Genomic DNA, 26,961 nt, shown 5'->3' with positions numbered 1-26,961 from the left:
CTGATTTAGATGTCAAGCACTGTCCTCGCGGTTTTATTCTAGACTTTTATTCTGTTCTAAGTACCAGCTATTTTATGTAGTTGTTTGGCTAAATCATGAGATAAAAGCTACAAATTCTAGGTGAGACAGTTAAAACAACATGCGTAGTGGGTCTTGAAAAAAATATACATTTCATTAAACAATTTGAAAATTATCGATTTAAAAATAAAACTTTAAATCACGTCTGCTCGTAAAAAAAAAGGTGCATTATTTCGTCAATCTTTGCGTTCTGAATCTGACGAAATAGTGATGTAGCAGAACAAGTGCACGTACAAGTTTGATTAAAGTAACAACAGAACTATTAACCTCTGCCCTGTGCTGCGTATGAATACTGATAGGAAAAATAGGCTGGGAACTGACAACATCTACAGGATGAAGAAAAGAAAAAAAAAGACACTTAGAGACTGAGAAGGGTCAGAAAGATCACAAACAGGTAACCATCCTGGTCTCCTAAACCTTCAGCCACCGTCCTGCAAAGTACAACACACCAGCAGCTCAACTTCTTCCTGAACGCTCGTGCGATTTATAAACACACCTGAAGAACATATATGCTAGTGTAGTCGTGAAAGTCAGTTTATTTAGGGAAGTATCCTATGTTGTTGGAATGACAGCAGTCGTGTGGATGTGCTGGCACGCACCCTGCACAGGATCATTAGATTGACTGGATAATTCAGACTCATGAAAGGAAATTTCGGAGATAAGAGTGTCGGTTCCTCACAGCCTTTTAGCCATTTGGCGCTCGCTCGCTGTTTGATCTTTATTTTAACACAAATTGACTACTGAGATTCTAATTAGTATATTAATGATGGTAATAACAACAAGTGCTGGTTTAGCTATTATCATAATTACAGACTCTCACCGTCTGCATGTACATTTACATCTGCACGCTCATTTTAATATTTACATTCACAGTTGGAGATATTATGGAGCGTCATCTTAATTTTGATGGGAACGTTTATATCTTTGGAAATGTGTTTTTTTAAATTAAATAATAGAATCACTATTTTTATTATTATTTTCAAATTAGATTTCTAAATGTTAATTGGTTGGTTTTATTTTTAAAAAGGAAGAATTTTTGTTTTAAAACAAAAAAAATATATTTGAATACACTTAAATCAGTTTTATGCATTTATATGATTTGTTTTAAAAATGACGGTTTTCCACATATTTGGTGTACAACTTTGATTGATTCAGCGTGTTTTCAGTTTTGTTAAACAAATGAGGGCATTTATTAGACGTCCAAATTTACGTGAAGAAAATCATCAAGCTTCTCAAAAGATTGTCATAAAATTACATGCATGCTTTTTATAATTGTTCACATTTTAATTTTTACTTAAAACCTTACATTTTTGGAATGTACATATATCAAATAAATAAAAAAAAGAAACAATTTAGAAGCAAAAAGGAGAGGAAGGAAATTCCATCAAAGCTTAATGCTTGACATTTTTTTAATTTCACCGGAAGCAAGCAGTCAGCTTTTTAAAGGCAATGGAGTGTGAATGTCCACTATAAGTGCGGGTGTCATGTGTGTAAAATCACTGCTGGCCTGCAGTGGGCTGAATAGTTCAGCTCAGAATCGTGCAGAAGGTGTCTGAGCGTTCACTCATGCATGTTCAACCTTTTGTCGCTTTTGCGGATGATTTTAAAACACCAAACCCCCCCTGTGGCCCTTAAAGAAAACTTGATTTTGCGTTTTCCTTCCACCCGTCTGTACTCCCCTTTCTCTCTCTCTCTCTCTCTATCTCTCTCTCTCTCTCGTACAAAGCGAATGATGAAACCCCAGAGGCTGGGATCAGCAGGAATAAAGAGAGATTGTGTAAATTAAATTCCATTTAATCTCCTTATAAAATCATTTACTTAATTCATCTGTCAAATGATGTCAATATGCACAGCGCAGATTTATTTATTCTGCCATGTGTGTGTGTGTGTGTGTGTGTGTGCGGGGAGGCCTTTGTTGCCGTTCAGCCCTGATTTGGCTCCATCCCATTCCCCTGTGTGAGAGGTGTCGTGGCTCGTCCTGCATGTCTTTCTCTTTCCGTGGCCCCTTGTCGATTACTGTCTGGACACTCTTTTGTCTTTACGCTGTCCTGCTTATTGGAGACAGAGCATTGCCACTTCCCCTTATTTGAAGGGGTCTGAGGCATTCCAAGGGTAATTAACTCCAGTTAAAAGAGAGCCCCCCTCCCTCCTGGCCCCTCCAGCGGCCTGTCATTCAGGAGAAAAGAGAGGCTGGAGGGGGGGCCGCGAGGAAAAAAGGGAAGCTATATTTTTGCCCTTTTGTTGAAAAGTGCAATAAGTGGCCCGTCGGACGGACGCACACACTCGTGTGAAACGGTCGCACGCAGGTGCCGTGCACATGAAAACACACGGCCGGCCGTGCGCGCAGGAGCCTGATGATGCAGTTGTCAATTTGTGTGATTTATGCATCAATCCATCAGGATTTTCCGAATGCAGTGCAGCATTTTTTTTATTTTTTTTTTTTTTACGAGAAGTTGCTGAGACTCACGCCAGCTGAGACTCGCTCGTGTGTGTGTGTCAAAAAACGACCCGCTGCCATTAGCGATTAGACTCCTGCATTGGTGCTTCATTCTTTTCTTAAAATGCAATTCTTAGACCTTGATTTCCCCTTTGCTCCTGTCTTTATTTTGCGAATGATTCGCCCTGCTGCGTGCCAGAGAGTGGCAGAGCAGGCGCTGGCCGGCTGAGAGCCTGTAGGATACAGTTACAGCAGGTCAATAGGGAGTGTGGTCACTCCAGAAGCAGGAGGGTCCACGAGGGCTAGATAAGGGTGTAAAAATAGTGCTTTTAGCCACTGCGTTTTCCACCGGCTCCCAGCAGACTCACCGTTTGGCTCTCGGCATGCGGATAGCTTTTCTGAATCTGTTTTCTCTTCCTGTTTAGTTATTTCTCGCTAGAAGATGCATTACAACAAATGAATGTGTCTTTTGTGTGGTGGTTTTATGTAAAAATTTTAATAGTATAAAATTAGTTTAGAAGTGGATTTGGACAGTATATAAGTGATATCAGAAAATGATAGTTAGAATATAAGATTTTTATGGTACAGTTATACGTGCTTTTTTGCATCTGTTAATGATCATGTGTGTCGATAGATAGGTGTGAAAGTGCAGACTGTAAAGTTTTTCCAGCTCTAGTGGTGTAGATCCGGACTGATTTTTGAATCTCTTTTAGCTCCATTGGTCTTCAATGAGATTGTGAAATTGTGGTGATCTTGTAGCATAGAAAGGGAAACGAATCGCCCAGCTGGGTGACGGATGACAGTGAAATATTTCTCTGCGCTTTCTCCCGTCATACATCACGTGTGTGTGTGTGTGTGTGTGTTATGAGATCAGTATGATGTGTACCGTGTAAGGCCATGCAGTCAGCTGTGGAGCGTTTCTGGAGGCTGTTCTGGACTGTAACATCTCTTTGAATCGCTGAACTTCAGCACTGTTCAGATACTGAAATCATTTTATTTCTCTTTTATTTTTGCTTCGCATTGAATTATTTCAGTGCATTAATTCAGTCAGGCTATTTAGGAAAAGTGATTTTTCAAAACGTCGCAAACTTATCTATTAATATCTATATCAGGCCAATTCTTCCCACAAATAAATCAGAATGATGAAATCCTTAGAGAAATGTGCTTCATTAGAAATTCAAATGCGGCTAAATCAAGCCTATCTGTGTAATTTTCTTCAGCGTATTTATGTGCATTATCTTTCTGTGTTTGACTTTTTAAAATCCTTGTCCCTTGGAAACGCTTATGTAAACAGAAGCTATTGTTTCTTTTTCATCTACAATGTGAAAATGCTGGTCTGAGTTAATTCAAACGAGTGTTATTTCGCACTGCTGTAACCATGATGAGAGGCTTCTAGACAAATCTGCTTATGTGCGGTCATTTTTCCAGACAGGGTATGTATGTACCTGACTGCGGCCTGTGGCACTTTTTAAACTCGCAGTTGCGTCACACATGTACGTGCAGGTATCAAAGCAAGATTTTTTGGCGTACTTTGTGGGATGTAAGAGCAAATCTGTGTATGTTTGTGTGAAGTGTCAAACGGGTGTATTTGCGCTTCATAGCTCCGTTCTCGTCTGCTCCCAGCCCCTGTTGCGCGGCGAACGGCTGCATTCCCGTAGAGATCCGCATGCTTCCTGGCTGGAGCGCCCGCACGCGCTCCGTCATATTAAAGCTGACAGTCCATCTGCTGCGTGGCCGTCCTTGCTGCCTGTGCTGCCCCTGCGTGCGAGGCCCGCATTTAATTCCACCTGTCCCGTTCTTCAGCCTTCAACCCCCAAAGGTTAAATCACGTGCTCGTCGACGTACAATAACAAGGATCCCTGCTTACACGGCTTAAAGCCGCCACCGACGGCATCTGTGGCAAGATAGCGCTAGTTGTGTGGCCAAACATATTTTACTAAAGAAATTATTTGTGAATTTGATTGTGTGTTTTAGCTGTTTGGAGGTCCGTCTTGTACCAGGTAATTAGCAGGATATGTGTAACCAGCCTAGGTTAGCTGTCAGGAAGGAGTGGAGGGAGAGAGAGAGATATAGGCATGGCATTACCATGCATGGGGTGGCCGTTCCTGCATAAGAAAGAATGGCACCTGTCTAATCAATCAGACCCCCACTATTCACAGATGGAATAGCAACACATGAGTGAGCCACGGAGCATGGCTGCAACACAGAAACACAGACACACACACACTCTTGGCTTAATTCAGCTCATTGTCCTGCGTGTTAATCCTTGTCCGCATGGATGCTGTACTTAGGCGTTTTGACAGCAGCGTGAAATGGGCTCAGGTAGATCCCTATAGATTCATTCTCTCCTCTAGAAGCGCCTGTTTCTCCCACTGATCTGAAGTGACACTTCATTTTCGTTGTTACTCTTGCTTTCGTTGTTTACTATCCTGTTATTTCTGAAAATTATCTTTTAGTTCTTAGGATATTTTATAATAATAATAAAATACTTATTTAATTAATAAGAATTGTATTCTTATTATTATTATAAATTATTATTATTAATAAAATAATACAAACTAAAAATAAATATTAATATGTGAATTAATTTGAATCAAAGCGTGTAATTCAATATAAGCGGCATAATATTCATCTGAGTTCACTTCATGGTGAGATTGTCAGTAACATTTTTTTTTTGTGTGTGTGTATTATTATTATTACGTCCGCTTTTATTTTTATTGTATTTACTTTTTAATTTCTCATTTCCTTTTCCCCCTTATTTTATAAAAAATTGTAAATGTTGGTAAAGACGTAAGGAAATGATTAATGGGATATGCTGTAAAAAAATTTACACATTTAAGGAAACATTTTGACTGCTCAACAATCCAGCAATCCTCCCCTAATTAATTTCCATAAATTTGAATAAACTATTTTACTGTACATACTCAGAGCCCACAATTACCATGTTATTTACATAGCTCTGTCACATATGCTGTTCTGAAATATCAGCTGTACTTTAGCATTCAAGAAGTGTTCAGAGAATGACTGAGATAAATGTGTGTGTTTGTATATGTACGTGTATATGTGCATGTCTTACTGTGCATGTTTTTCATGTGTTGTGTTTACTTTGATTTAAACATTTTAGATGATCTCTTATTCTTCTAAAGAGATTTTAGATTATTGAAATGCATGTAAATATGCTTCGAAAATGTATTTACTGTATTGTTAATGTACTTTTTTTACATGCAAACCTTCCTTTCTGATTTCTTTTCAGATGTTTAATATTGTGCCACTAAAGTCAAATAGTTAATTGGCTTTTGATGTAATTTTCATCCTCGTCTGCTGCTGATGTGTCCTGTTATATACAGCATGGCCTGTCGGGAATTAAAAAAAAAAAAAATAGCACACTGCTTTTGAAAGCATCCCAGTAGTTAATGACAGATATTTAATGCCTCTGGCATTGGGAATACAGTAGTGTATTTGTGTGTAAAGTCACGTTAAAAAGAGTTGAGAGAAGCAGGAGTGTATCAGGCCGTGTGGCGTGTGTGATGTGGGGCTTATCGATTCCGCCGCTCACTCGCCCAGAACTAAAGCCAACACATTACGTGTGAGTGTGTGTGTGCGTTACTTTTTTTCCACTAAGCTCTGACTGGCTCTTCAGCCTCACTCACACACACACACACAGCACATGCTGTTCTGCCCACTGTTTATGAGGTAAACACACACTCTAAAGTGCAGCTCTTCAGAATTAACTCTCAAATTAGCAATGATTGCGACAAAATAATTTGACAATCACTGTTGTTTATTCACAACATACTATTTTCTAAAATAATGAAACAATGCCTGAAGTTTATGCATTTTTTTGTGGTTTTCATGTACTCTAAATGGGATTTAGAGACTGAGAAATTGATTTGGCTTATCAATTTCTTCAGAAATGCCCAAACTTCATCGCAGAAAGGAAGACGAGAGCCTTTAGAAAGAGAATGGCAGGAAGATCTTCACGGCTGTATTCTCTCAGACAGCCGCTGAAGCACAGCATTAGTTGAGTGATTAGTTTCATCAGTCCGAGTGTGGGGACAGTTGGGGGTTGTGCAGCTCTAATGACATTGAACGTGTTTGCTGAGTTGGAACGGAGAAGGAGAATTAGGGGCCTCCTCTGTTAATTAGAGAGTGTGGCAGACTCATACACTCAACCGAACTGCATGCCTGTGGCTCGTACCACTTCACTTCCTTTACTATTATCGTACAAAATCGTACAAAATGAGTGTTTCAGAAATGTTCATCTTTGATGGAAAGCTAGTCGTTTCAGCTGAGGACTTGAAGTGTGTGTTAATGTGAACAGGTGTTTTTCTTAGGCACTTTTGTTGCCTCAATTAATTTCCATAAGTTTGTTTAAAGATTTTGCTGCACTAACACACAGGCGAGGGGTTATTTGCATACAGTAAGACACTCCTAAGACATCTGTGGAGTCTTTTGTTTTCTTGTGAGGCGTTTTGGAGTGTTTCCTATGTGATAACCTGCAGCTGCGACTTTGTTAAAACCAAGATTTTGATTAGTAAAGACGTCAATCTTTGCCCTTGAATCACTACTTAAATGCTAAACGACCTATGTGTAGCAAATGAACTCGTACAGGTGTGACGTCAAACCTTTCGCAGCACGTTTGTTTTTATATGGACATTTCTCAACCTGTCCTGAACCCTCTGATTCGGCGAATCCCGTAAAGCTACGGGCTCTCTCGACCCTGTACAGGGGTCACGGGCGTCCGCTGATCTCCCCGATTCCTTCTTTTATCTGCTGACACCCCAAACTTGTTAAATCGGAGGCCGGTAGATTGATGAGTCTGTGCATTAAAAAACATCAAGACAGGTTTCAATTAGGTTCTGGCAATAACAAAAGAGCCCAGGTTTACCCTCTTCCGTTCCTCAGCGGAGACGCACAGTTACAGCGGATCCATTGAAGAATGCCGGTCAGGAAAAGAGGGAATATTTTGTCTCACAGTGTGCCGTGCTGCGTCACTGTCTGTCAGCAGTTAATGGCTCAATGGTTCTTTATCAGAATTCCTCAGTCCATCTCTCTGACCCTCGTTTTTATTCCTTTTCTTGCTCTCCCTTTTGTTGTAGAATGAATTTATCAAAGGCCCAAGTTAATAGCGAAGATAAGTACGCCAAATGCGGCGCTTGGAGAACACAACAGCAATACGACATCGAGGCCAGTCACATGCGTGATGCACATGCTCTATATAACCAAAGGTAAGGAAAGGACCAATAATAGTGTCATCAAAAGCCAAAATCACTTCTGGTGATTGTTGTTTTATTTCTTTGTGTGTTTGTTTGTGTTTTGCCTGCCCAGCTGTTATTTATCCATGCTTGCTTCATTCAGTCAGTGTCTTAGTCTAGTTCGTGTATATGTGCGTGTTGTTGTCAAGACGCGGGATGTAACTGTTGCATGACGTACCCATTGTGCACTAAACACCTGGTCCTAGGCTGTTCCCTGGGCCTATAACTGTGACAAACACTGATACAAAGTAATCAGGTCATATTCATTTGTGTTATTTCTCAATGTCTGTCTGTTCATGGAGGGACATTTGTACATCTGTTTTTGCCTGGAGCTTCGGTGTTGATAGATAGATAGATAGATAGATAGATAGATAGATAGATAGATAGATAGATAGATAGATAGATAGATAGATAGATAGATAGATAGATAGATAGATAGATAGATAGATAGATAGATAGATAGATAGATAGATAGATAGATAGATAGATAGATAGATATGCTCAGATCGAATATAGTTGTGGGTTTAGACGGATAGGGAAAGTTTATGTTGAGTTTATGGGTATGGGTTGGAGAGGTTGCCGGTTGTCGTCCCCTCCAGATGCAGAGGAATGTGTTAAATGCTTCAAGGGTTCCGATTAGCATATAAATTTAGATGTATGAAGATCATTGCTCCGATCACGAGTCAGTGAGTTTTATCTAGATTTAGTGGGGGCTGATTTGCGTATAAAATACAGCCAGATGTGACCAGTTAAGAGTCCTCACCAAGCCCTTCTATCTCTCTCTCTCTCTTTCTCTCTCAGGCCATCTTCTGTAAAATGTCTTTGTTTGACTGTTGTAATTTCAGGTCATTTATGGTTATTACTTTAGAGGTTACGGAAGGGTCAGAAAGAAAAGTGCCTTCACTTCTTTGATTTATTTTCAAAAGGTACATTTTATTTTCTTTGAAATCTAAATTCATTTTCAGTAGCATTTGTATTTCTTCCTTCATTCTAATTTACAAATATCATTTTAAAAAGGTGCTTCAAAGAAACAATATCATTAGTCACAGTATGCAAAGCATTGTAGGAATGGCTGTATGTCACTTTAAACACTCAACTTCCTCTTTGTCGTCATCCGCTGATGTTTTTTGGGTATAGTTAGGTGTGTGTCCTAAGGCTGGATTTTTTTTTAACAAACCTTTTAAAAGAAGGTGGCTGTGCTTTGACAGGGACGCTCAAACGTATTACAAGGATTGGATTTGGGACAGGTTAGTCTGGGTCAAACCAATTAGGCTCCATTCGCATGCAAGAAGTCTTTTCCGCTATAAGCCAATCAGGATCACGTTACTGGCACAGTCTGAGTTTGTGGCTCTCTATGGACAGGTCTGCCAGGCACTACCGTGTCACGCCATGGGCCCAAAGCAAAGCATGTTGGGAGCTGGAGGACATGGCTCTCACCCTGAACATCCACATTGGTCACACAGCACAGTTTGAAATCTTGTGCTTTAAATTAGGGAGGAGGGCAATGCTAACTTTGCATTTAGAAAATTCAATTTTGCGGATGATTTTCCTCCAATGCCAGGCACAGCCATTTCAAACACATTCACACACATGCCAAACAGGGCAGGATGTTTTACTAGCAGCTGTATCAGAAGATTTGAGGTCCGTCATGCATAGATTCACACACATGCACTCCTGTAACCATACATTCATGTGGTCATGCAGAGATAATCATCAAACCGGTACTGATACAAACGCATAGACATATGATACACAAACACACATTGTTTACAGTTCAATATGCCAGCATAAGATCCGATTCATGGGAAAAACATACATTAATACAAAAGGGCGCAGGTTTGTTGGGAACCAGGAGAACTTTGAACGCTTGTGGAAGCCTGCTCAGAAAAATAAATCCCTTTACTGAAATAGGCGAACACCCACCTTCAACACTTCCTCACACACATGCACACACCTTCCGCTGATAACTCTCATCTCAGAGCGGAGTGAGAGAGACAGAAGCCTGGTCCTGGGGTCAGGGGAAAAACCTCTCCATCTGCTGGTGAGCTGTTACCCAGATGCAAGCCATTTCCCAGATAAACAGAATCAACTGATTTAGCTCCTTGGCCTCCAGAGGCACTGTTTTATTTATATGATCAAATACTCGGAAAATGATTAATTTGTCAAGGGAGCGGCTTGTTACTGTAAATTTAGCGGGTTGCGTAATAAACTAGATTGCTCTAAACGCAGATGGGAAATGAAGGGCTTTTGGGTTTATAACTGGGAGGATTATTAGACCTGGGTGTTTTATATTGTAGTATTGACACTTGAAATCTTTCAGGAGTCTTGGGGCCGAATGTGATGGTCAGGGACCACTTGTTGGAAAACGCGGGATGTTTGATTGAAATGCTGTGTTTTAGTGATAGATGTGCTGTTTGCATGACATTTTTTTTATTTGAATAATGACAAAACAATATTGACATTATTATGAATACTATTGATAGCTTAAAATAATTAAAAATATAAGAATATCAAAAAAAATATTCAAGAAAAGAGTTACATTTTTACATTTGCAGTTCTTAATGAAAATGTAGTGCTACTATCATTGCTGTTCCCTATCGTAGTCACTTCGAGTTACGTCAGAAGTGACGGAGATTGGGGGGTTTCGCATAGAAAGCCAATCCTCTTCGAGTATTAAAACACGAGCCAATGGCATGCAATGCCTTGGGGCTGCGGAAATTTGCATAGCGTACTCCGCCCTACTCCGTGAGTATAAAAGGAGGAAGTGAACGCAACCGCAGTATGTTTTCGCTTCGGAGCCAAGAGAACCTCTTCACTCCTGAAAGCACTGTTCAAGACTCTTCGAGACGAGCGTCCTCTTCAGTGTTGGTGTGACGGCGGTACCCAGCGAGATTCTGCATCGCCTGCGATCTGAGCAGTGGTCTGCCAGACTTTGCGCTTCTCCCTGGTCGCTTCAGCGCTGAAAGAGTGAATTTCCTCCTCTCATTGAAAGAGCTGCACGCGCACGTCTTTTTAAAGACGGTTCGCCCGTGCTCTTCTGGGTGTGATTGATTTCTGTCGTCATCTGATGGTCACGATCGCTGCTTTGTATGCCTGGGCATTTCAGCATGCAGCAGCAGCGTTCGTGGATGACTCATTTTCCTTCTGTGGGAGCATGACCATCTCTACACTGAGGTCGAGACTCAATGATCTCACTTGAGTGAGAGTCCCGGTCCCCCCCGCTCGATCGGTTTCCTCCATAGGGGGCCCGTCGACCCGGGGACCTGGTGATTTACGGTGATGGTGTGGGATAAGCCCCGACGATTCCTCGGGCCACACCTCCCGCCTCAGTGCGAGAGCCAGCGAGCGTTAGTTCGATTCAGTCGGTTGCTTCTTCGGTGGCACCGGCTGCTTCGGGCAGCGCTCCAGATGATGATGCGATGTCGATCACAGCATCACTAGGCGGGCTTGACTCCTCGGGAAGTGAGGATGCGGCCGCGTTGCCTCCCTCGGGAGCGTCAGCGCCGCCGTGTCTGATCCCGCGATGATGGCCGTGCTATCTCGGGCGTCCGTGAGCATCGGGTGGGGGTGGAACTCCGCCCCTCCCCGATCTCTCGCGGCTGAATAATTGGTTTTTGGGTAACGCTGCCGCCTTACGGCCACGGCCAACCCCAATTTCCTTTTTTCCCCGAGTTGCATGCGGAACTGACACGCACTAAAAAAAAAAAAAATAAAAATAAATAAAAAAAAAAAAAAAAGCGTGCTTAGTTCCCCGCCCTTCCTCCCCTCGGCGATGCGGCTGTCTGTGGGTACGCTGGGGCTCCCCCGGTCAACCGGCGGTTGCTCTCAGATGCCCCTCCAAAGCCTATGGGTTCTCGTCGTCTATGGCGGCGCGATTCTGTAGAGCGGCGGGACAGGCAGCCTCCGCCCTGCATATGATGAGCACCTACAAAGCTAGCTGCTCAGGAATGTGCACGAGGAGGTGACGGACCAAGCGAGCTGCGAGCCTGTCGCCTACCTTGTCCTTAAACGGGTCACGGAGGCGGTCGCTCGCTCCCTTGGTCAGGTGATGCCCACCGCTGTGGTCCAGGAGCATCATAATGTTCGGCGGTGCGGTCCAGGACTTTGCCCAGCACTTCTCGACCGCCTAGGAGCAGACGAAGGCGGTTTCTCTGCCCCGACGGCCAGCTGCTGCCTCCAACCAGCCGTCGGCTCGGACGCCTCCGCCAGCTCGCCGCCGAGGACGCCCCCCTGCGGCTCCCTTCCCTCCCACGCGGCCCCAGCAGCAGCCTTCAGCCGGTTCGCGTCGCGGAGGAGGCCACAGGTAAGCGTCCCAAGAAAAGAGCCCCCCCTCAGGCCGCGTGCCCCGCTAGATGCCAGGCAAAGCGATGTTCCTGAGGCGGGCCGCTCAGTGATAGTGTCATGGTTTTTCTCAGGAGGCGGTGGCAGGGCCCCTCCTTCCCCGGTGGAGGGCCGGTGGAGAATCTTTTGTTCTAGCTAGCTCCCTGAGCTGGTTGAGGAAAAGCTGACACTGTCATTGAGCACACAGACTGGAATGAGCGCGCACGACGTCCAGTGCGTCGCCCCGTTCATTCCTCTCTGTCTCGGAGGGCGCGGAAGGGTGCGTGTGTCGTCCCCGGGCTACGCCAATCCCTTCCCCCTCTGTCGCCAGACCCCCGGCAGAACAGACCCCCGTGGAACGCTCTGCCTTCCCTGGTCTCTTCTGTCGGGGAGCGGGTTTCGACGGTGCATCCGGACGGGGTAACTCCTGCACGCATGCCGGTCGACCCGCCTCGCTGCCCCTCCGGGGGGACGTCTGTGGTTCGCATGACCCCGTTGGCTCACTTCCTGGAAGCCTGGCTAGCGCTTCCCGGGGTTCCCGCTGGGTCATCAGAACGATCGGATTCGGCTACGCGATTCAGTTCGCACGGTCTCTTCCCCGCTTCAGGGGAGTTCGCTCCACGATGGTTGGTGGCAATGCCCCAGTCTTGAGAGCGGAGATTGCGACCCTGCTGGCGAAGGGTGCAATCGGGACGGTCCCTCCAGCCGAGGTGAGGTCCGGGCTTTACAGCCCCTACTTCATTGTCCCCAAGAAAGACCGGTGGGTTACGACCGATCCTGGACCTGCGCATTTTGAACCGTTCTCTCCATCGACTACCGTTCAAAATGCTCACGGCCAAACGCATTTTCGAATGTGTTCGGTATCAGGATTGGTTTGCAGCGATCGACCTGAAGGACGCGTGCTTCCATGTCTCCATTCTCCCTCGACACAGACCGTTTCTTCGGTTTGCCTTCGAGGGCCAGGCATACCAGTACGCCGTTCTCCCATTCGGGTTAGCTCTGTCCCCTCGCGTCTTCACGAAGATCGTCGAGGCAGCCCTTGTTCCCCTTCGCGAACACGGGGTTCGCATCCTGAACTATCTCGACGACTGGCTGTTACTAGCACACTCTCGAGCTCAGGTTTGCGAACACAGAGACCTGGTGCTACGGCACCTAGCCCGTCTGGGCCTTCGGGTCAACCGGGAAAAGAGCAAACTTTGCCCCGTGCAGAGGATCTCTTTTCTCGGCATGGAGATAGACTCGGTCGCCATGTCCGCGCAGCTCACGAACGAGCGCGCGCACTCACTGCTGGCTTGTCTTCGACAGTTCGAGGGCAAGAGTGCGGTTCCACTGAAACTATTTCAGAGGCTCCTGGGGCATATGGCATCCGCGGCCGCGGCAACGCCGCTCGGTTTGCTTCATATGAGACCGCTTCAGCTGTGGCTTCGCGATCGAGTCCCGAGGTGGGCATGGCATCGCGGCTCGCTCCGAGTTCCAGTGACTCCGACGTGCCGCCGATCCTTCTTCCCGTGGTCGAACCTCAGCTTTTTACGGACAGGGTCCCTATTCAGCGAGTTTCCAGGCATCTCGTTGTCTCCACGGATGCGTCTACCACGGGTTGGGGTGCCATGTGCAATGGGCATGCAGCCGCCGGTTCCTGGACAGGAGCCCAGCGCCTCATGCACATCAATTGCCTCGAGCTGTTGGCAGTACGGCTCGCCCGGCACCGCTTCCGAGCGTGCTCTAGGGCCAGCATGTGCTTGTCCGCTCAGACAACACTACGGCAGTAGCGTACATCAACCACCAGGGGGGGTCTACGCTCGCGCCGGTTGTCGCAGCTCGCCCGCCACCTCTTGATATGGAGTCAGAAGCACCTGAGGTCCCTTCGTGCAGCTACATTCCTGGAGACCGGAACCGGGCAGCCGCGAGCTGTCCCGGGCCCGTCCCATCTCCGGCGAATGGCGACTCCATCCCCAGTCGGTCCAGCTGATTTGGGACCAGTTCGGGGAGGCACAGTTAGACCTGTTCGCCTCTCGGGACTCGTCCCACTGCGCCCAGTTATTCTCTGACCCGCGGCTCTCTCGGCTCGGATGCGCTGGCGCACAGCTGACCACGGGGCCCACGCAAGTGTGCGTTCCCCCAGTGAGCCTCCTTGCACGGGTGTTGTGCAAGATCAAGGAGGACGAGGAGCAGGTCTTGCTGGTAGCCCCCTACTGGCCCACCAAGACGTGGTTCTCCGAACTCTTGCTCCTCGCGACAGCACCTCCTTGGCCTATTCCTCTGAGACCGGACCTACTCTCTCAGAGACGGGGCACTCTGTGGCACCCTCGTCCCGATCTTGGAGGCTGCACGTGTGGCTCCAGGACGGGACGAGGCAGGTTTGAGTTCGCTGCCACCTGCGGTGGCGGCAACCATCACTTCCGCAAGAGCGTCGTCCACGTGACACCTTTATGCGTTGAAGTGAAACCTCTTCGTCAATTGGTGTTCTTCTCGCTGAGAAGACCCCCGGAGATGTTCGATCGGAGTCATGCTTCCTTCCTGCAAGAGGGGTTGGAGCGCAGGCTGTCGCCCTCCACCCTTTGGATTATGTCGCGGCCATTGCCGCGTCTCATGATGCAGTGAAAGGTAAGTCTATGGGAAGCATGACCTGGTCATCAGGTTCCTGAGGGGAGTGAGGGGGCTAAATCCGCCCCCCCCCCCTCCTGCCCTCTGGGGACCTCTCAGTAGACCTGGGTGCTCTGCAGAGGCCTCCCCTGGAGCCTTTGCAGTCGGTAGAGTTTTTGCCCTGTCCTATGTGACAGCACTCCTGATTGCATTGGTTCCATCAGGAGAGTAAGGGACCTGCACGCACTCTCTGTTGACGAAGTGTGCCTGGAGTTCGGGCCGGCTTACTCTCACGTATTCCTGAGACCCCGGCCTGGATATATGCCCAAGGTTCCTACCACTCCCCTCCGGGACCTGGTGGTGAACCTGCAAGCGCTGCCCCTGGAGGAGGCAGACCCAGCCTTGGCACTGCTCTGTCCGGTACGTGCTCTCCGCACCTATGTCGACAGAACGCAGTGTTTCAGGACCTCGGACCAGCTCTTTGTCTGTCATGGGGGGAGCCAGAAGGGAAGGGCTCTCTCAAAGCAACGGCTGTCCCACTGGATAGTGGATGCCATTGCTTTGTCTTACCAGCAGCAAGGCCTTCCGTGCCCCCTTGGTGTGACGGCCCATTCCACTCGGAGTGTAGCCTCCTCTTGGGCTTTAGCGCACGGCGCCTCGCTAACAGACATCTGCAGAGCTGCAGGCTGGGCGACACCCAACACCTTCGCCAGATTCTATAATCTGCGAATTGAGCCGGTATCCTCTCACGTACTCGTTTCGGCCAGTTCTGGATCCGCTCAGGTGTCTTCGCTTGCTCGCCACTCCACTCCCCGGACTGGATAAGTGCGTTATTTCCTCAGTTCTTCCATTGAAGTCTTGAGTCCTCCAGCACCGACGATGCGGGCACCACTGCGTTGCTCTGGATGCTAGCTAGGTGCCTCCATGCGCACGGTTCCCCATGGTAACCGTCTCATGTGTATTATCCACTGTAAGCCTCTCTGAGCATGTGTCTTCCCTTGGCAAGCCATCTGCCACCCCTGGAGTTTAAATCAGTAGCCACCTGCGGTTGGTACTCCAGTGTTCCATATGCGTTCCTATGTGGCCATATGTGTATTCTTAAGTCCTCCCTTCGGTAGGCAGCTGGTAGCATGTCCCCTTCGGGATATGTTTCCCAGTGTACCTTGGTAATCCTGTGTCAAAGTCGGATCCCCAAAAAAAAAAAAAAAAAAAAGAGGTAAGGCTCGGGGGTTCAGTCTTTCGCAGGGCACTGGAAGACAGCTTGAAGATGGCGTGATGGCACAGACCCCCAATCTCCGTCACTTCTGACGTAACTCGAAGTGACTACGATAGGGAACGTCTCGGTTACGTATGTAACCCTCGTTCCCTGAGTAGGGAACGGAGACGTTACGTCTCCCTGCCACTTCTGCTGTATCGCTGGGTAGAGGCCGAGTTCAGTCTTGGCTCCTCAGCGAAGACATACTGCGGTTGCGTTCACTTCCTCCTTTTATACTCACGGAGTAGGGCGGAGTACGCTATGCAAATTTCCGCAGCCCCAAGGCATTGCATGCCATTGGCTCGTGTTTTAATACTCGAAGAGGATTGGCTTTCTATGCGAAACCCCCCAATCTCCGTCACTTCTGACGTAACGTCTCCGTTCCCTACTCAGGGAACGAGGGTTACATACGTAACCGAGACGTTTTTTTTATTTTATTTTTATAATATGTTTTATATTCCGTTGATCTATTGCAATTATTAGTATTTATATGAAATTTATAATTATTACAATAGACACAAAAACACATATATTGTCAGAGACAATTATATATTTTTATTATTATTTATTTTAACACATACATAGATTATAAATACATAGTAAATTAATAACTATGTTAATAATGGATACTAAGCAATAGTATAGCTGTGGTAGTTCTGTCAGTGAAGGTAGAGTGATTCGACTATTTGCGCCTCTTCTTTCACCCTAATGAAAGTGGCTGTAGACATGGAGGGTGTTTTGTTCACGGTTGGGGACCGGCTCCGTGCAGAGAGAGAGAGAGAGAGTGGCAGAACGGGTATTACAGAGGTAAACCCGATTATGGGTGGAATGTGAATTAGATTTTGTAACAGATGGTGGTGTTGAAAATTTAAGATGCTTTGCGGCAGGGGAAGGCGACAGCAGCTCGGCGCGTCTCCATGTGAGCGGGGGTGATAGACAGCTATAACTCAGGACAATCCTGCCTTGACAGCCAATTTCAAGAATCTGATCTGGTTAAAGACATGGCTTTCACCGGTTCACTCACCAAAAAACAACCACCATTTCTCTCTCTCCCTCCCTCCCTCTTTTTCCCCCACTCTCAGCACCTCTTTTACACGCTTGTCATATTTCCTGGAATAAAATCCTCTTTAACCATCTGTTTAATAGAATGTGTTTTTAATCTCCATTTTTTTTTAGTCCCGTTATTTTTTATTATATTTACGTGCAATTTCATTTCTTTGAGACTGCGGCTCATCCTCGCTTATCTGCTCTCGTGTCCTGTTGGGGTTGAATAGATGGGTGCTGCGCTCCAACAGCGGTAAAGCAGTGATTTTAAGCGTATTGCTTATTGAAAAATGCCAAAGCTTATTTGCTGTGCCCTGTTCTTTAGGGCCTGTCACTGCCGAAGAAGCGATCGCTGGCTCCCTCTGCAATAATGAAATAATGATCACATCAAACTTCACAAGTCCTGTTTTGTCTTTCAAACTCTCGTTTGACCTCTTACATTGACAGTGATTCAGCTAGACTGGCAGTTTTTTGCTGAAATTCGTACAAATAATTGTAAAACAAAATGCATTCAGAGCTAGATATGCATGTGAGTGTACATGTGTGTTGTTTGTGCTGTTGAGAGGGACATCTTACCTGATAAAGCAGAACACTTATCTGCCCGCACAGAAAAATGACCTAAATCATCAAGATTTTCATCTACGAGTGTTCCAGGGACTGTCAAACACACACACACACACGACTCTTATCGAGTTTGGACATCTTAACCCTGCACTGTTGTCAGTGAGAGAGAACAGCACATTCGTTTTTTTGTATTAAAATAAAATTTAATATGGATAAAACAGACACCCAATACATTATTTAAAGATTATAATTTGTCTACCCCTTTCCCCCCATACATTTTCATTTGCATAAAGAATTTGCAAAATGTAAATATATGTTCTTATCCCTCTGCATTACTCTATTGTATTAGGCTGTTGATCCTCTACTATTTATTACACAGCAGAGCGTTAGCTCCTCATCTCCACTGGCCCGCCGCTGGCATTTTTACGGCAGCTCGCTCCATTGTACAAATGTGTTTTTGTCATTATCACATTGATTGCATGTAATCAGAGGTGTTATTTTGCAGGCGTCCATCGACAATGAAGTGAATTACTACTTTCCAACCCAGTAATGTTATAACAATTGATCTGCCCATACAGCCGGAAAAGGCAACCTGTTTGGCAGTGGCACGTCTGTATTTCTCATGCGGGAACAAGAGAAATTAGTATCCCTTCTGTAAAGAGGCAGATCAGTTCCTGTTTTTTATGTTTAATTGAATATCCTACAACTTTCTCTAAAGCAAATGTGCTTTTAAATCACTCTAAAAGTCAAACAAATGTTTAGGTTTCTTTTTTATAAATATAATTAAATGCAGTTTTTAATTGTAGTGAAACACACTGAGGTCCAAAAAGAATGCTAATTTTTTTCTAGAGGATTTTCCCCCCCAGGGTATATTAGCATGAAAAGTTATATGAATACAAAATAAAAATAGATAGAAAAATTATTTTTACTTTTACTTTATCACTGAATATTTCTAATTCAATTTGTATTTTTTTGCTATATATAAAATCCCAAATCCACTAGGTTTACATGAAGAAAAAATATACATATTTCAATTTTTGGACCCCATTAATAATTTAAAGATATTTATGTTTCTAAAACAATTAATTTCCCAAACATCTTCGGCTCTGAACATTCAGTTGCTCTCATGGGCAGTTCTTTTCCAGCATTTAGCAGACTGTGCCGCCTCCAGCTATCCATGATCACAGAGACTTACTGCTTCCGGCAAAGAGAGAGATAGAGAGAGAAAGAGAGGGAGAGAAACTCTCAGTGGTTGCACCTTAATGCAATGATTATATGTTTGCCTCTATAGTTGTCAGAGCACTGGATCAAACAGGCTAATGACACCTTGTCATTGCCAAGTGGCTGTGTTTTCCAAAATTGTTTTCCTGCTGATTTGTGACACCTTGCCTCAGCACATAAAATAACAGAGAGTCGAAAGAGGAAGACAAAAGGAAAACAATAATGTCTTTAGTCACAGATTCACTTTGAATTTTAACTTTCAACAAATAGATGGCTTAAATATTTGATATCCGGGAATACACTTCTGTTTTCCTTTGTACAGTGACTGCACATTTTATGTTTCTCTCTTGGAAATGACTTTTCAGTCAAGTTTTTCTCATTACTGAAACTTAATAATTATTGATCATGATTACAGACCGTTATAAAGTACAAATAAAAAAAGCAAATTGAGATTTGTTACGAATTTTCAACCCAGCCTTACTGATGCATTTTTTTTAGCTAAAACTTTACCTTGAATCAGCAGAATTCACAGCAACACTATTCAGTAGAAAACCTAAATTGATTTATTTTTGCTTGTTTTAAAAGGCATTTTGTTTCATTTTGCCCCAGTCACACACTTAAACTAGAACCTTAACACAATGAGGTGGTATAATTTACAAGAAATTTACCAACTCGAGCACTATTTATAATGTTGAATCTCAATAATGTCCCTAACAATAAAGAACAACCGATTATGTCTCGTGCTGTATTTTTTTTTTTTTAATCTTGTCTCTCGGCTGACTATTGCCTGCCTTTTTTCTACCCTTCCACTTAACGATTATTATTTCCATTCATAAGCTTAAACTAAATTCCACTGCTTTTCAGCATAAGAACTCCTTTTGTTAATGGCACACTGTGGGATTGAAGCTCGGCGCCGCAGTGGTGAAAACAGATAAAATCATTACCTCTCAAATAGTCTCTTCTCTGTCGGAAAGGGCTTTCTTTTCTTCTAAAATATAGGCTTTAGAATTCCATTTCTCTTAGAGCTAATGTGAATTTTACTGCCTCTAATTTTGGATTCAAGTGCGGCCTAGAATAAAAATCCACCGTCTGACAATTGAATTTATAGAGAGTTGTGAATATTGCAGGTTTGGATTAATAGAGTCATAGAATTTCAAAGAGCAGGAGAAAGAGAGCGAGAGAAAGAGAACGCTAATAACTTTCAGTCAAAGTTATAGAGCAGGGTGTCTCCTGTTGAGAGTCACTGTAAAGCACGAGGAGCCCTTACAATGCTGGCCTCTTCCTTTTGTTACCCGCCGTTTTGACTTCACACTCACTGTGTCACTTAGGACAGGAGGCGGGTTTCTCAGCCGCCCCGCAAAAACCAGTTTGTCTCTGTCACCCAAAATAGAATGAGAGAATGTGTTGTGAGTGTAAACAGTCACTGGTGCTTGTTTTCACTGATTTCTAACCGGCTTTACGCTGTGTATATATATACACAACATGCATCCTTGACATTACTGGAATGTTCTAGAATACCTTTGTGGCTCTCCACACACCCCAGGACACCTGTCTGTGTGTGCATGTGTGTCGGTGATGCATCAGTGGAAATGTAATAGGAGCTTTTTCATAATCGATTGACTCTCAATGAAATACACAGAAACAGGTGCTTCGACTCAGCACATTTTGGCCTTTTACACCAGAATGCATTAATAGCTTCACCATTAATAGTTCACCATTGTTTTGTTGTTTTGATTAAATATTTAAGTCCTAAACAAATTTGATATACATTGAATTACTGAATATATATATATATATATATATATATATATATATAGTTATATATATATAGTTATATATATATATATATATATATAGTTTAAAACAATAATAATACAACAATGGTTTACTAAAATGATTAGTTCTACAATGTATAAACATATTTTATATAAATTTAATTACTGAATAAGGGTGTTTTAAAAAATACAAATAAAAAATAGTTTATAGTACTAAAATATTTTAGATATGTACTTGGTTTGCCAATATTTTCTGTAGTCTCACAAAAAAAAAATATATATATATATATATATATATATATTCATTTATTAACTTTTTATTAAAGTGCTATATGAACTAATTTTGAAATTGGCATGGTAAAGACCTAGATGGCTAACACACATGAGGGTTTGCCCAAAACTGCCTGAATGATTAATAGTATAGAACATTAAATTAAAAAATCTTAAAATCTAAAAAAAATAAAATCTGAAATATATTTTGGATGCATAAGATTTAAATATATATATAAATATTTTTGATCTAAAAATAAAAAATACTAAAAATGAATAATAGTATAGAAAATTAAATATACTGCTAATCATTCAGGCAGTTTCTGACAAACCTTCGTGTGTTAGCATCTAGGTCTTTACCATGCCAATTTCAAAATTAGTTCATAGTACAAAAATATATTTGACTTATATAGTCTATAATCCCAATTTTCCCTTATTCTGTAAAATATCTTTGAATAATAAGGTGGTCTGGATTCTTTAAAGATCTCTCCCTCTCTCTCTCTCTCTCTCCCTCTCACACACACACACACACACTTTATGGGCCTTAGAAGAAGTCATCTTTTACAAGCTGACCGGATTTTAGAGCCCTCATTTGGAAGCGGGCTTCCTTAATTAAAAAGACCTTTGTGTGGTCTTCCAGACTGCCTATTTTATTTGTCCCCCTCCATCTCCATGTTAAAATGGTCCTGATGTGTTGTCTGTATAAATCCTCCGTGATTTTCTTTCTATCTCTATATAAAGTCTTTGTTCCTCCGCCATCATCTCTACTTTTACACACCTCATACCGCTAATGCATTCAAAGGAAAAAAGAGAGCGCATTTAAGTGTGACCTCACACTCAGTCTTTATGAAATCACAACCCCCAAAACCTTTGAGGATTTTCGAGAAACAAACAGTCCCCGAACGATCACATTTTGCTAAACGTAGATATTGAAGTGCTGCTAATTGATGCGGCTGTGTTGAAGTGCCGCCCTCCACCCCCATACGCCCTGCAGAACCCAGCTCAGGGTCTTCTGGATTGTTGACAGGGGAAACGGTTAATCCACTCTTGCAGGCCTTGAAGCCTCCTGTAAGACAGTGCAGAGATATCTATTAATTACAGCGCTCATTAATAGGCCTCTCTCCCAGGGCTCTGTGGGTGGAGGGGTGGTTCAACTAAATGGGTTGGTGGTATCGAGCGATGTGGGGTGGGGTGGTCGGCCTGCTCTTTTGTTTGGCTTTGAAGAGTCTCTGCTTTTGACTGTGTGGGTGTCTGTTTGTGTTACTGGATTGATACTGGATGTTTGTGTCCGTCAAGCTGATTTTTTAGTTTTTTGTCCGTCGATGCGTACACGCGTGTGTGTGCGAGTGTGTATGGTGACTGGCCACGGGCGAGGATGATGGAACTGCTTTGCACCTCCGCACTGATTAGAGTCATGTAGAACAAGTTGATATTGACTGGAAAGTGAGTGATGGCGCTGAGCTATCCGTACTGTCCCTCTCTCTTCCGCCCTGCAGACGCTCATCTGTCATGGTGCATTTGATCACCGGATCCCACCCCTTGATCCACAATCACAAGAAAAGGCCTTTAGCACTTTTTTTTTGTGGAGATGGAAGATTTTGGTGCAGAAGAAATCACAGGCTTTAAATTAAACCCGTAACTCGACAGTACATAATTTTCTGTCAAATGAAAATTAATCTGAATGGTCAGCATTGATTTTCAGTTCAACTTTCTTTATATATATATATTTAACATTTATTATAATTTTATTTTTATATTGTAATTATTAGTGTAGAATTAATTCTGTCCAAAATACTTCATTGTAGTGTGCATATAGATAGATAATCATAAATATATCATTTTGATTTGACAAGGCAAATAAATGCTGAAATGATTTAATCCAGATTATGTATATGTATGTAATACGACAGGATCTAAAACTATTAGGACATGACTGAGTTGGTTGTACCACATTTCTTTAGAGCTCAATTGGCTGCACACTATGCTAGAGTAGCGATGTTAGCTCTCCTCTTTACAGCCGTGTAGATATACAACCACTCAGACACTTTAGTGAGACCCAGGGGACCATGGCACACTGGCTCTCATATGCCTCGCCTCTTATGTTTCCTCTCAGAGAAGTCATTAACATGCTAAAAAACTAGAATTCTGAATTCTCAATCAGGGGCTTTTTTTAGCCGCTGAATCCTCTGTTCTCTCAGCCTAAGGCGGAGGTGGACCCATGTGCAAAATGGAGAGTCGCTCTTAAGGGCTGGGCTGTATGTTTCTATTTCTTTCGATTTTTCTCAATTGCTTTGTGTTGGCGACACATTTTTAAGCTGCCCCTGCTAAAAAGACCATCTTGGACTAACATGATTTACTATATTGCTAGCATCTAAGGCACCATACGTTGGTCTTTTCAGCACGGACATCAAAGAAAAGTTCTCAGGCAATCATTTTCTTGGTTTCCATACTCTTTTACCGTTGGTCGTGTTCACTAACGCTTCAATATTTGTTTTATGTTTTATCCTCGTAGGCTGCTCTGCAGAATGTCCAGCAAGGACCGCCACATTGAGTCGAGTTGCCCCTCTTACATAAAGACGGAACCTTCCAGCCCCGCATCACTGACGGACAGCGTAAATCACCACAGCCCCGGCGGCTCCTCAGACGCCAGCGGTAGTTACAGCTCCACCATGAACGGCCATCAGAACGGTTTGGACTCGCCCACTCTTTATGGCCCAACGGGTGCTCTGGGTCCCAGCGGAGCCGGAGCCAAGCGGTACGAGGACTGCTCCAGCACCATCACAGAGGACTCGCAGATTAAATGCGAGTACATGCTGAACTCCATGCCCAAGCGCCTGTGTCTGGTGTGCGGGGACATCGCCTCCGGCTACCACTATGGCGTCGCCTCCTGCGAGGCCTGCAAGGCCTTTTTCAAGAGGACCATTCAAGGTTGGCTTTTACCCTCCCTCAGCTAGATCTTCAGCTAGGTTCAGGTGGCAGTCCAGGGTGTCAGAGGGACTTAGTCAAAGTGCAATAACTAGAAGCAGCACAAATCAATTCCATACATCCAACGTCTTCTGGCTTTACACCACCTAAGCAGCTTTCCGTCCAGTATGTGCGACAGTGCAAAGAAATAAACATTTCCTGTTTCAGATTAACAAGCTTGATCAGTTATTTCAAAGCGATTGGCAGTAATTGAATTTACCAGGAAGTAACTCATCTGCTAGTGTATAGAAGTGACGGTAAAGCTCTGAGGAACAAAGTAGGTGCTGAATAAATGGGTCAAAAATGTGCTCGGCCTGAACACGATCCAAACCCCCGAAAGGTGGGAATTTGACATATCGGTATGTTTCATCCCATTACCCAATAAAACTCTTGGTGATTTTCAAAAACATCCCATCCAGCTGGACATCCATTGAGTTCTAGACTGGCAGGTTTTTGAGGGAAGGAACGGGGTTGTGGAGTTCAGGGATGCAGGGACGTCAGGACAGCGGTTTGGGGGAGGGCGCTGGGACAGGCGGCAGCATGGGCGCCACGGCCACTCAGATCACTGGCAGCTGGCATTCTGGTGGCACTTCTCCAATGCCACCTGACAACCTGCATCTATCACCTCCCAATTGAGCCACTCGTAGCCAAGCAGTGGTGAAATACTGGAGGGAGTTACCAAGAGTGCAACCTCAGAGAGCCAAAAACGTTGCCGTAGTGGAAGGTCAGCTCAAGGTCATGTTGTCGCCATTCTCTGGAAATGAGCTCCATTGGCATTTGACTGCAACTGATGAATGATGGAAGTGTAGCGTTTAATATGAAGACAGGCAGAGGAAGAAAGCACCTGGGACATTTTATATCTTATTTGAAACCTCTAGTCGGGCACTTGACTGATAGACAATGGGCATTGCACTAATCGACTGCCACCTAACTCAAATCACATCACTCTATCCTGTCAGCGAACACACACCCACACACACATACAGCCTCGTTTCTACTGTGTTGATAACCTGGACACAGCACTCAAGCCATTGGCATTCAGCTACTGGGAGGAAAGCACCTATATTAGATTGGCAAGGATTTTTCCCCCCTTAAACATTCCCAGCTGGTTAAGACCACTCAACCAGCCTCATCCCTCATGCGAATCACCTTTCAACTCCACACACATTCCACCTGCACAGATTCCTCCCAATCCGAAGACCCTAATGGATTCTGGAGATTACCTGACTAATGAATATTGGAGCTCAGTTTAATGGACATGCATACTTTAAATACTGTTTCCTGTTGAATTAGCAGTCTTGAGCATTTAGCCCCCCTGCTCGTGCTGCTAATCTGCTTTTTAATGAGGAAACATCAGTTCACAGAAGAGAAGTCAATACAAATCAGTGTTTACAAAGTCTGATTAACTCTGAAATATTTCATCAGTGTGGAGGTCCCAGACGGGCCCTATGTTAATTGCATGTGTGTGTGAGAGAGAGAGAGTCTGTTTCAGTGTGTGTGTGTGTGTGTGTGTTTTCTAATAGTTATTCTATAGTGCAAATTCTCTCTCTACGCTGAGAGTTTTAGCACTGCCATAAGCTGTTCCAAACCCTAAATTTGTTCTATTAAATTACTATATCTGGCAAGTTATTCTTATAATTCAGCCAAGGAACTGTTTGAATGCTTTTATTGTGTGCCAGATTACTCATCAGATTCTATTTGTGTGCTATTGCAAAAACAAGCATATATCATGGCCCTTTTCCCCTCTCACTGCATCATAATACTCAAAGAACATGCTGTAATAGTCGACTTTATGGCAGGGCTTGCAATAGGAAACCTATGGCTCTCTGTGCTTTGTTTATAATGGGGATTGGTAGGATAAGGAGCAGTGTTAGTTGTCACAAGGTAATTGGAAGTTCACTTAGAGGTGAATTGTGACCTCCAGGTCTCTGTTTAGGTTTAGTAAAGTCTGCCTGCCTGCCCAGCTTCACACAGTTCCATGACATATGACCTCTGAGGAGAGCCAGTGGCTCTCTCCTGCATGACATTTTGCACTCATTGCACACACATATGACGGGATGCATTTGCTGTATTTCAGTCTCTTCTTTTGGACTGACAACTTGGCTTTGCACTCACAGTATTGGTTTTGGTTATAATGTTTGAAAATGTTGATTTATATTTTAATTGATATGTATAGCAATTTTATTCAACACGAGTGCATTAATCGACAGTAAACACATTTCTAATGTTCTTTATAATGTAAAAATTTTCAATTTCAAATCCATTTTATTTTTATTTTTCTATTCTGATATATATATATATATATATATATATATATATATATATATATATATATATATATATATATATCAGTTTCCATAAATATATTAAGCCACACGACTGTTTTCAACTGTGATAATAATAATAAGAAATACCTCTCAAGCATCAAATCAACACAAGAATGAGAAGACAATCATTTTTGATTTAATAAATGAAGAAATTTTTCAACCCCAAGTGCAAATTATTTTATTTGTGCAAATGATACAATTTTATATATGATATACATGATATTTCTTACTAGATTGCTACAGAAATGAGGTTTTGGTTGGCAGTCATTAAACACTTTCTGTTCCTTCCCTCTACATGCCTCGCCACAGGAAACATCGAGTACAGCTGCCCCGCCACCAATGAATGTGAGATCACCAAACGCAGAAGGAAGTCCTGCCAAGCCTGCCGCTTCATGAAGTGTCTGACCGTCGGCATGATGCGAGAAGGTGAGTGATAGAAACGGGTCGGGGAGGGGAAGCAAATGCACATTTTATTGGTTTTCCGACTGTATTTCTCACTATCTACCATTTTGAGAAAATCTACTGGTTTCTTTGAGGAGGAAGAAAAGTAGAACAGGTCTGGAATAAAGTCAAGGTTGAAACTGAAGGGCCGGTTGGCCTCCTGCCCTGAGGGCCACTCACGGTCAGCCAAACACCATCTTTTTGTCTCGGCCTCAAGGCCCAGTTCTAACTAACAAGACTGGTTATTATTTAGAGAGATGGCCTGTGAGGCATTTTCTCAGAGGTCTGTCAAATGGACAAGCAGTTATTTTGAAACCGCCGCTCTCCTGTGGAAAGGCTCTGGCTCTCCAGGCTTTCCTGCCTTTGATGTTAAAAGTTTACTGAGGAGCTGCCTGAACTAGCCTTTAACCTTCATGCAAGAAAAAAG

The 26,961-nt window shown here is 43.7% G+C and overlaps 1 protein-coding gene across 6 annotated transcripts in view; it reads left to right on the top strand.

Moving 5' to 3' along the window:
- The window catches only part of esrrga (estrogen related receptor gamma a), a 168,390-nt gene that overhangs the window by 88,936 nt on the left and 52,493 nt on the right, over positions 1-26,961 (top strand). For 4 of the 6 annotated variants that reach the window (XM_089120413.1, XM_039669186.2, XM_039669178.2 and 1 more), the window contains exons 2-4: positions 7,615-7,743; positions 23,315-23,730; positions 26,403-26,519. In XM_089120413.1, the coding sequence (XP_088976539.1) occupies positions 7,616-7,743; positions 23,315-23,730; positions 26,403-26,519 (661 nt within the window). In that variant the 5' untranslated portion in view covers position 7,615. The remainder of the gene's footprint in view (positions 1-7,614; positions 7,744-23,314; positions 23,731-26,402; positions 26,520-26,961) is intronic. The other 2 variants (XM_089120414.1, XM_039669199.2) reach the window with 1 other exon arrangement.

This window comes from Pimephales promelas, chromosome 15, assembly GCF_988280905.1.
Source record: "Pimephales promelas chromosome 15, fPimPro1.hap1.1, whole genome shotgun sequence".
Lineage (NCBI taxonomy): Eukaryota > Metazoa > Chordata > Actinopteri > Cypriniformes > Leuciscidae > Pimephales > Pimephales promelas.
The sequence above is the reverse complement of the archived record's forward strand: the minus strand, read 5'-3'. Positions and strand labels throughout refer to the sequence as shown.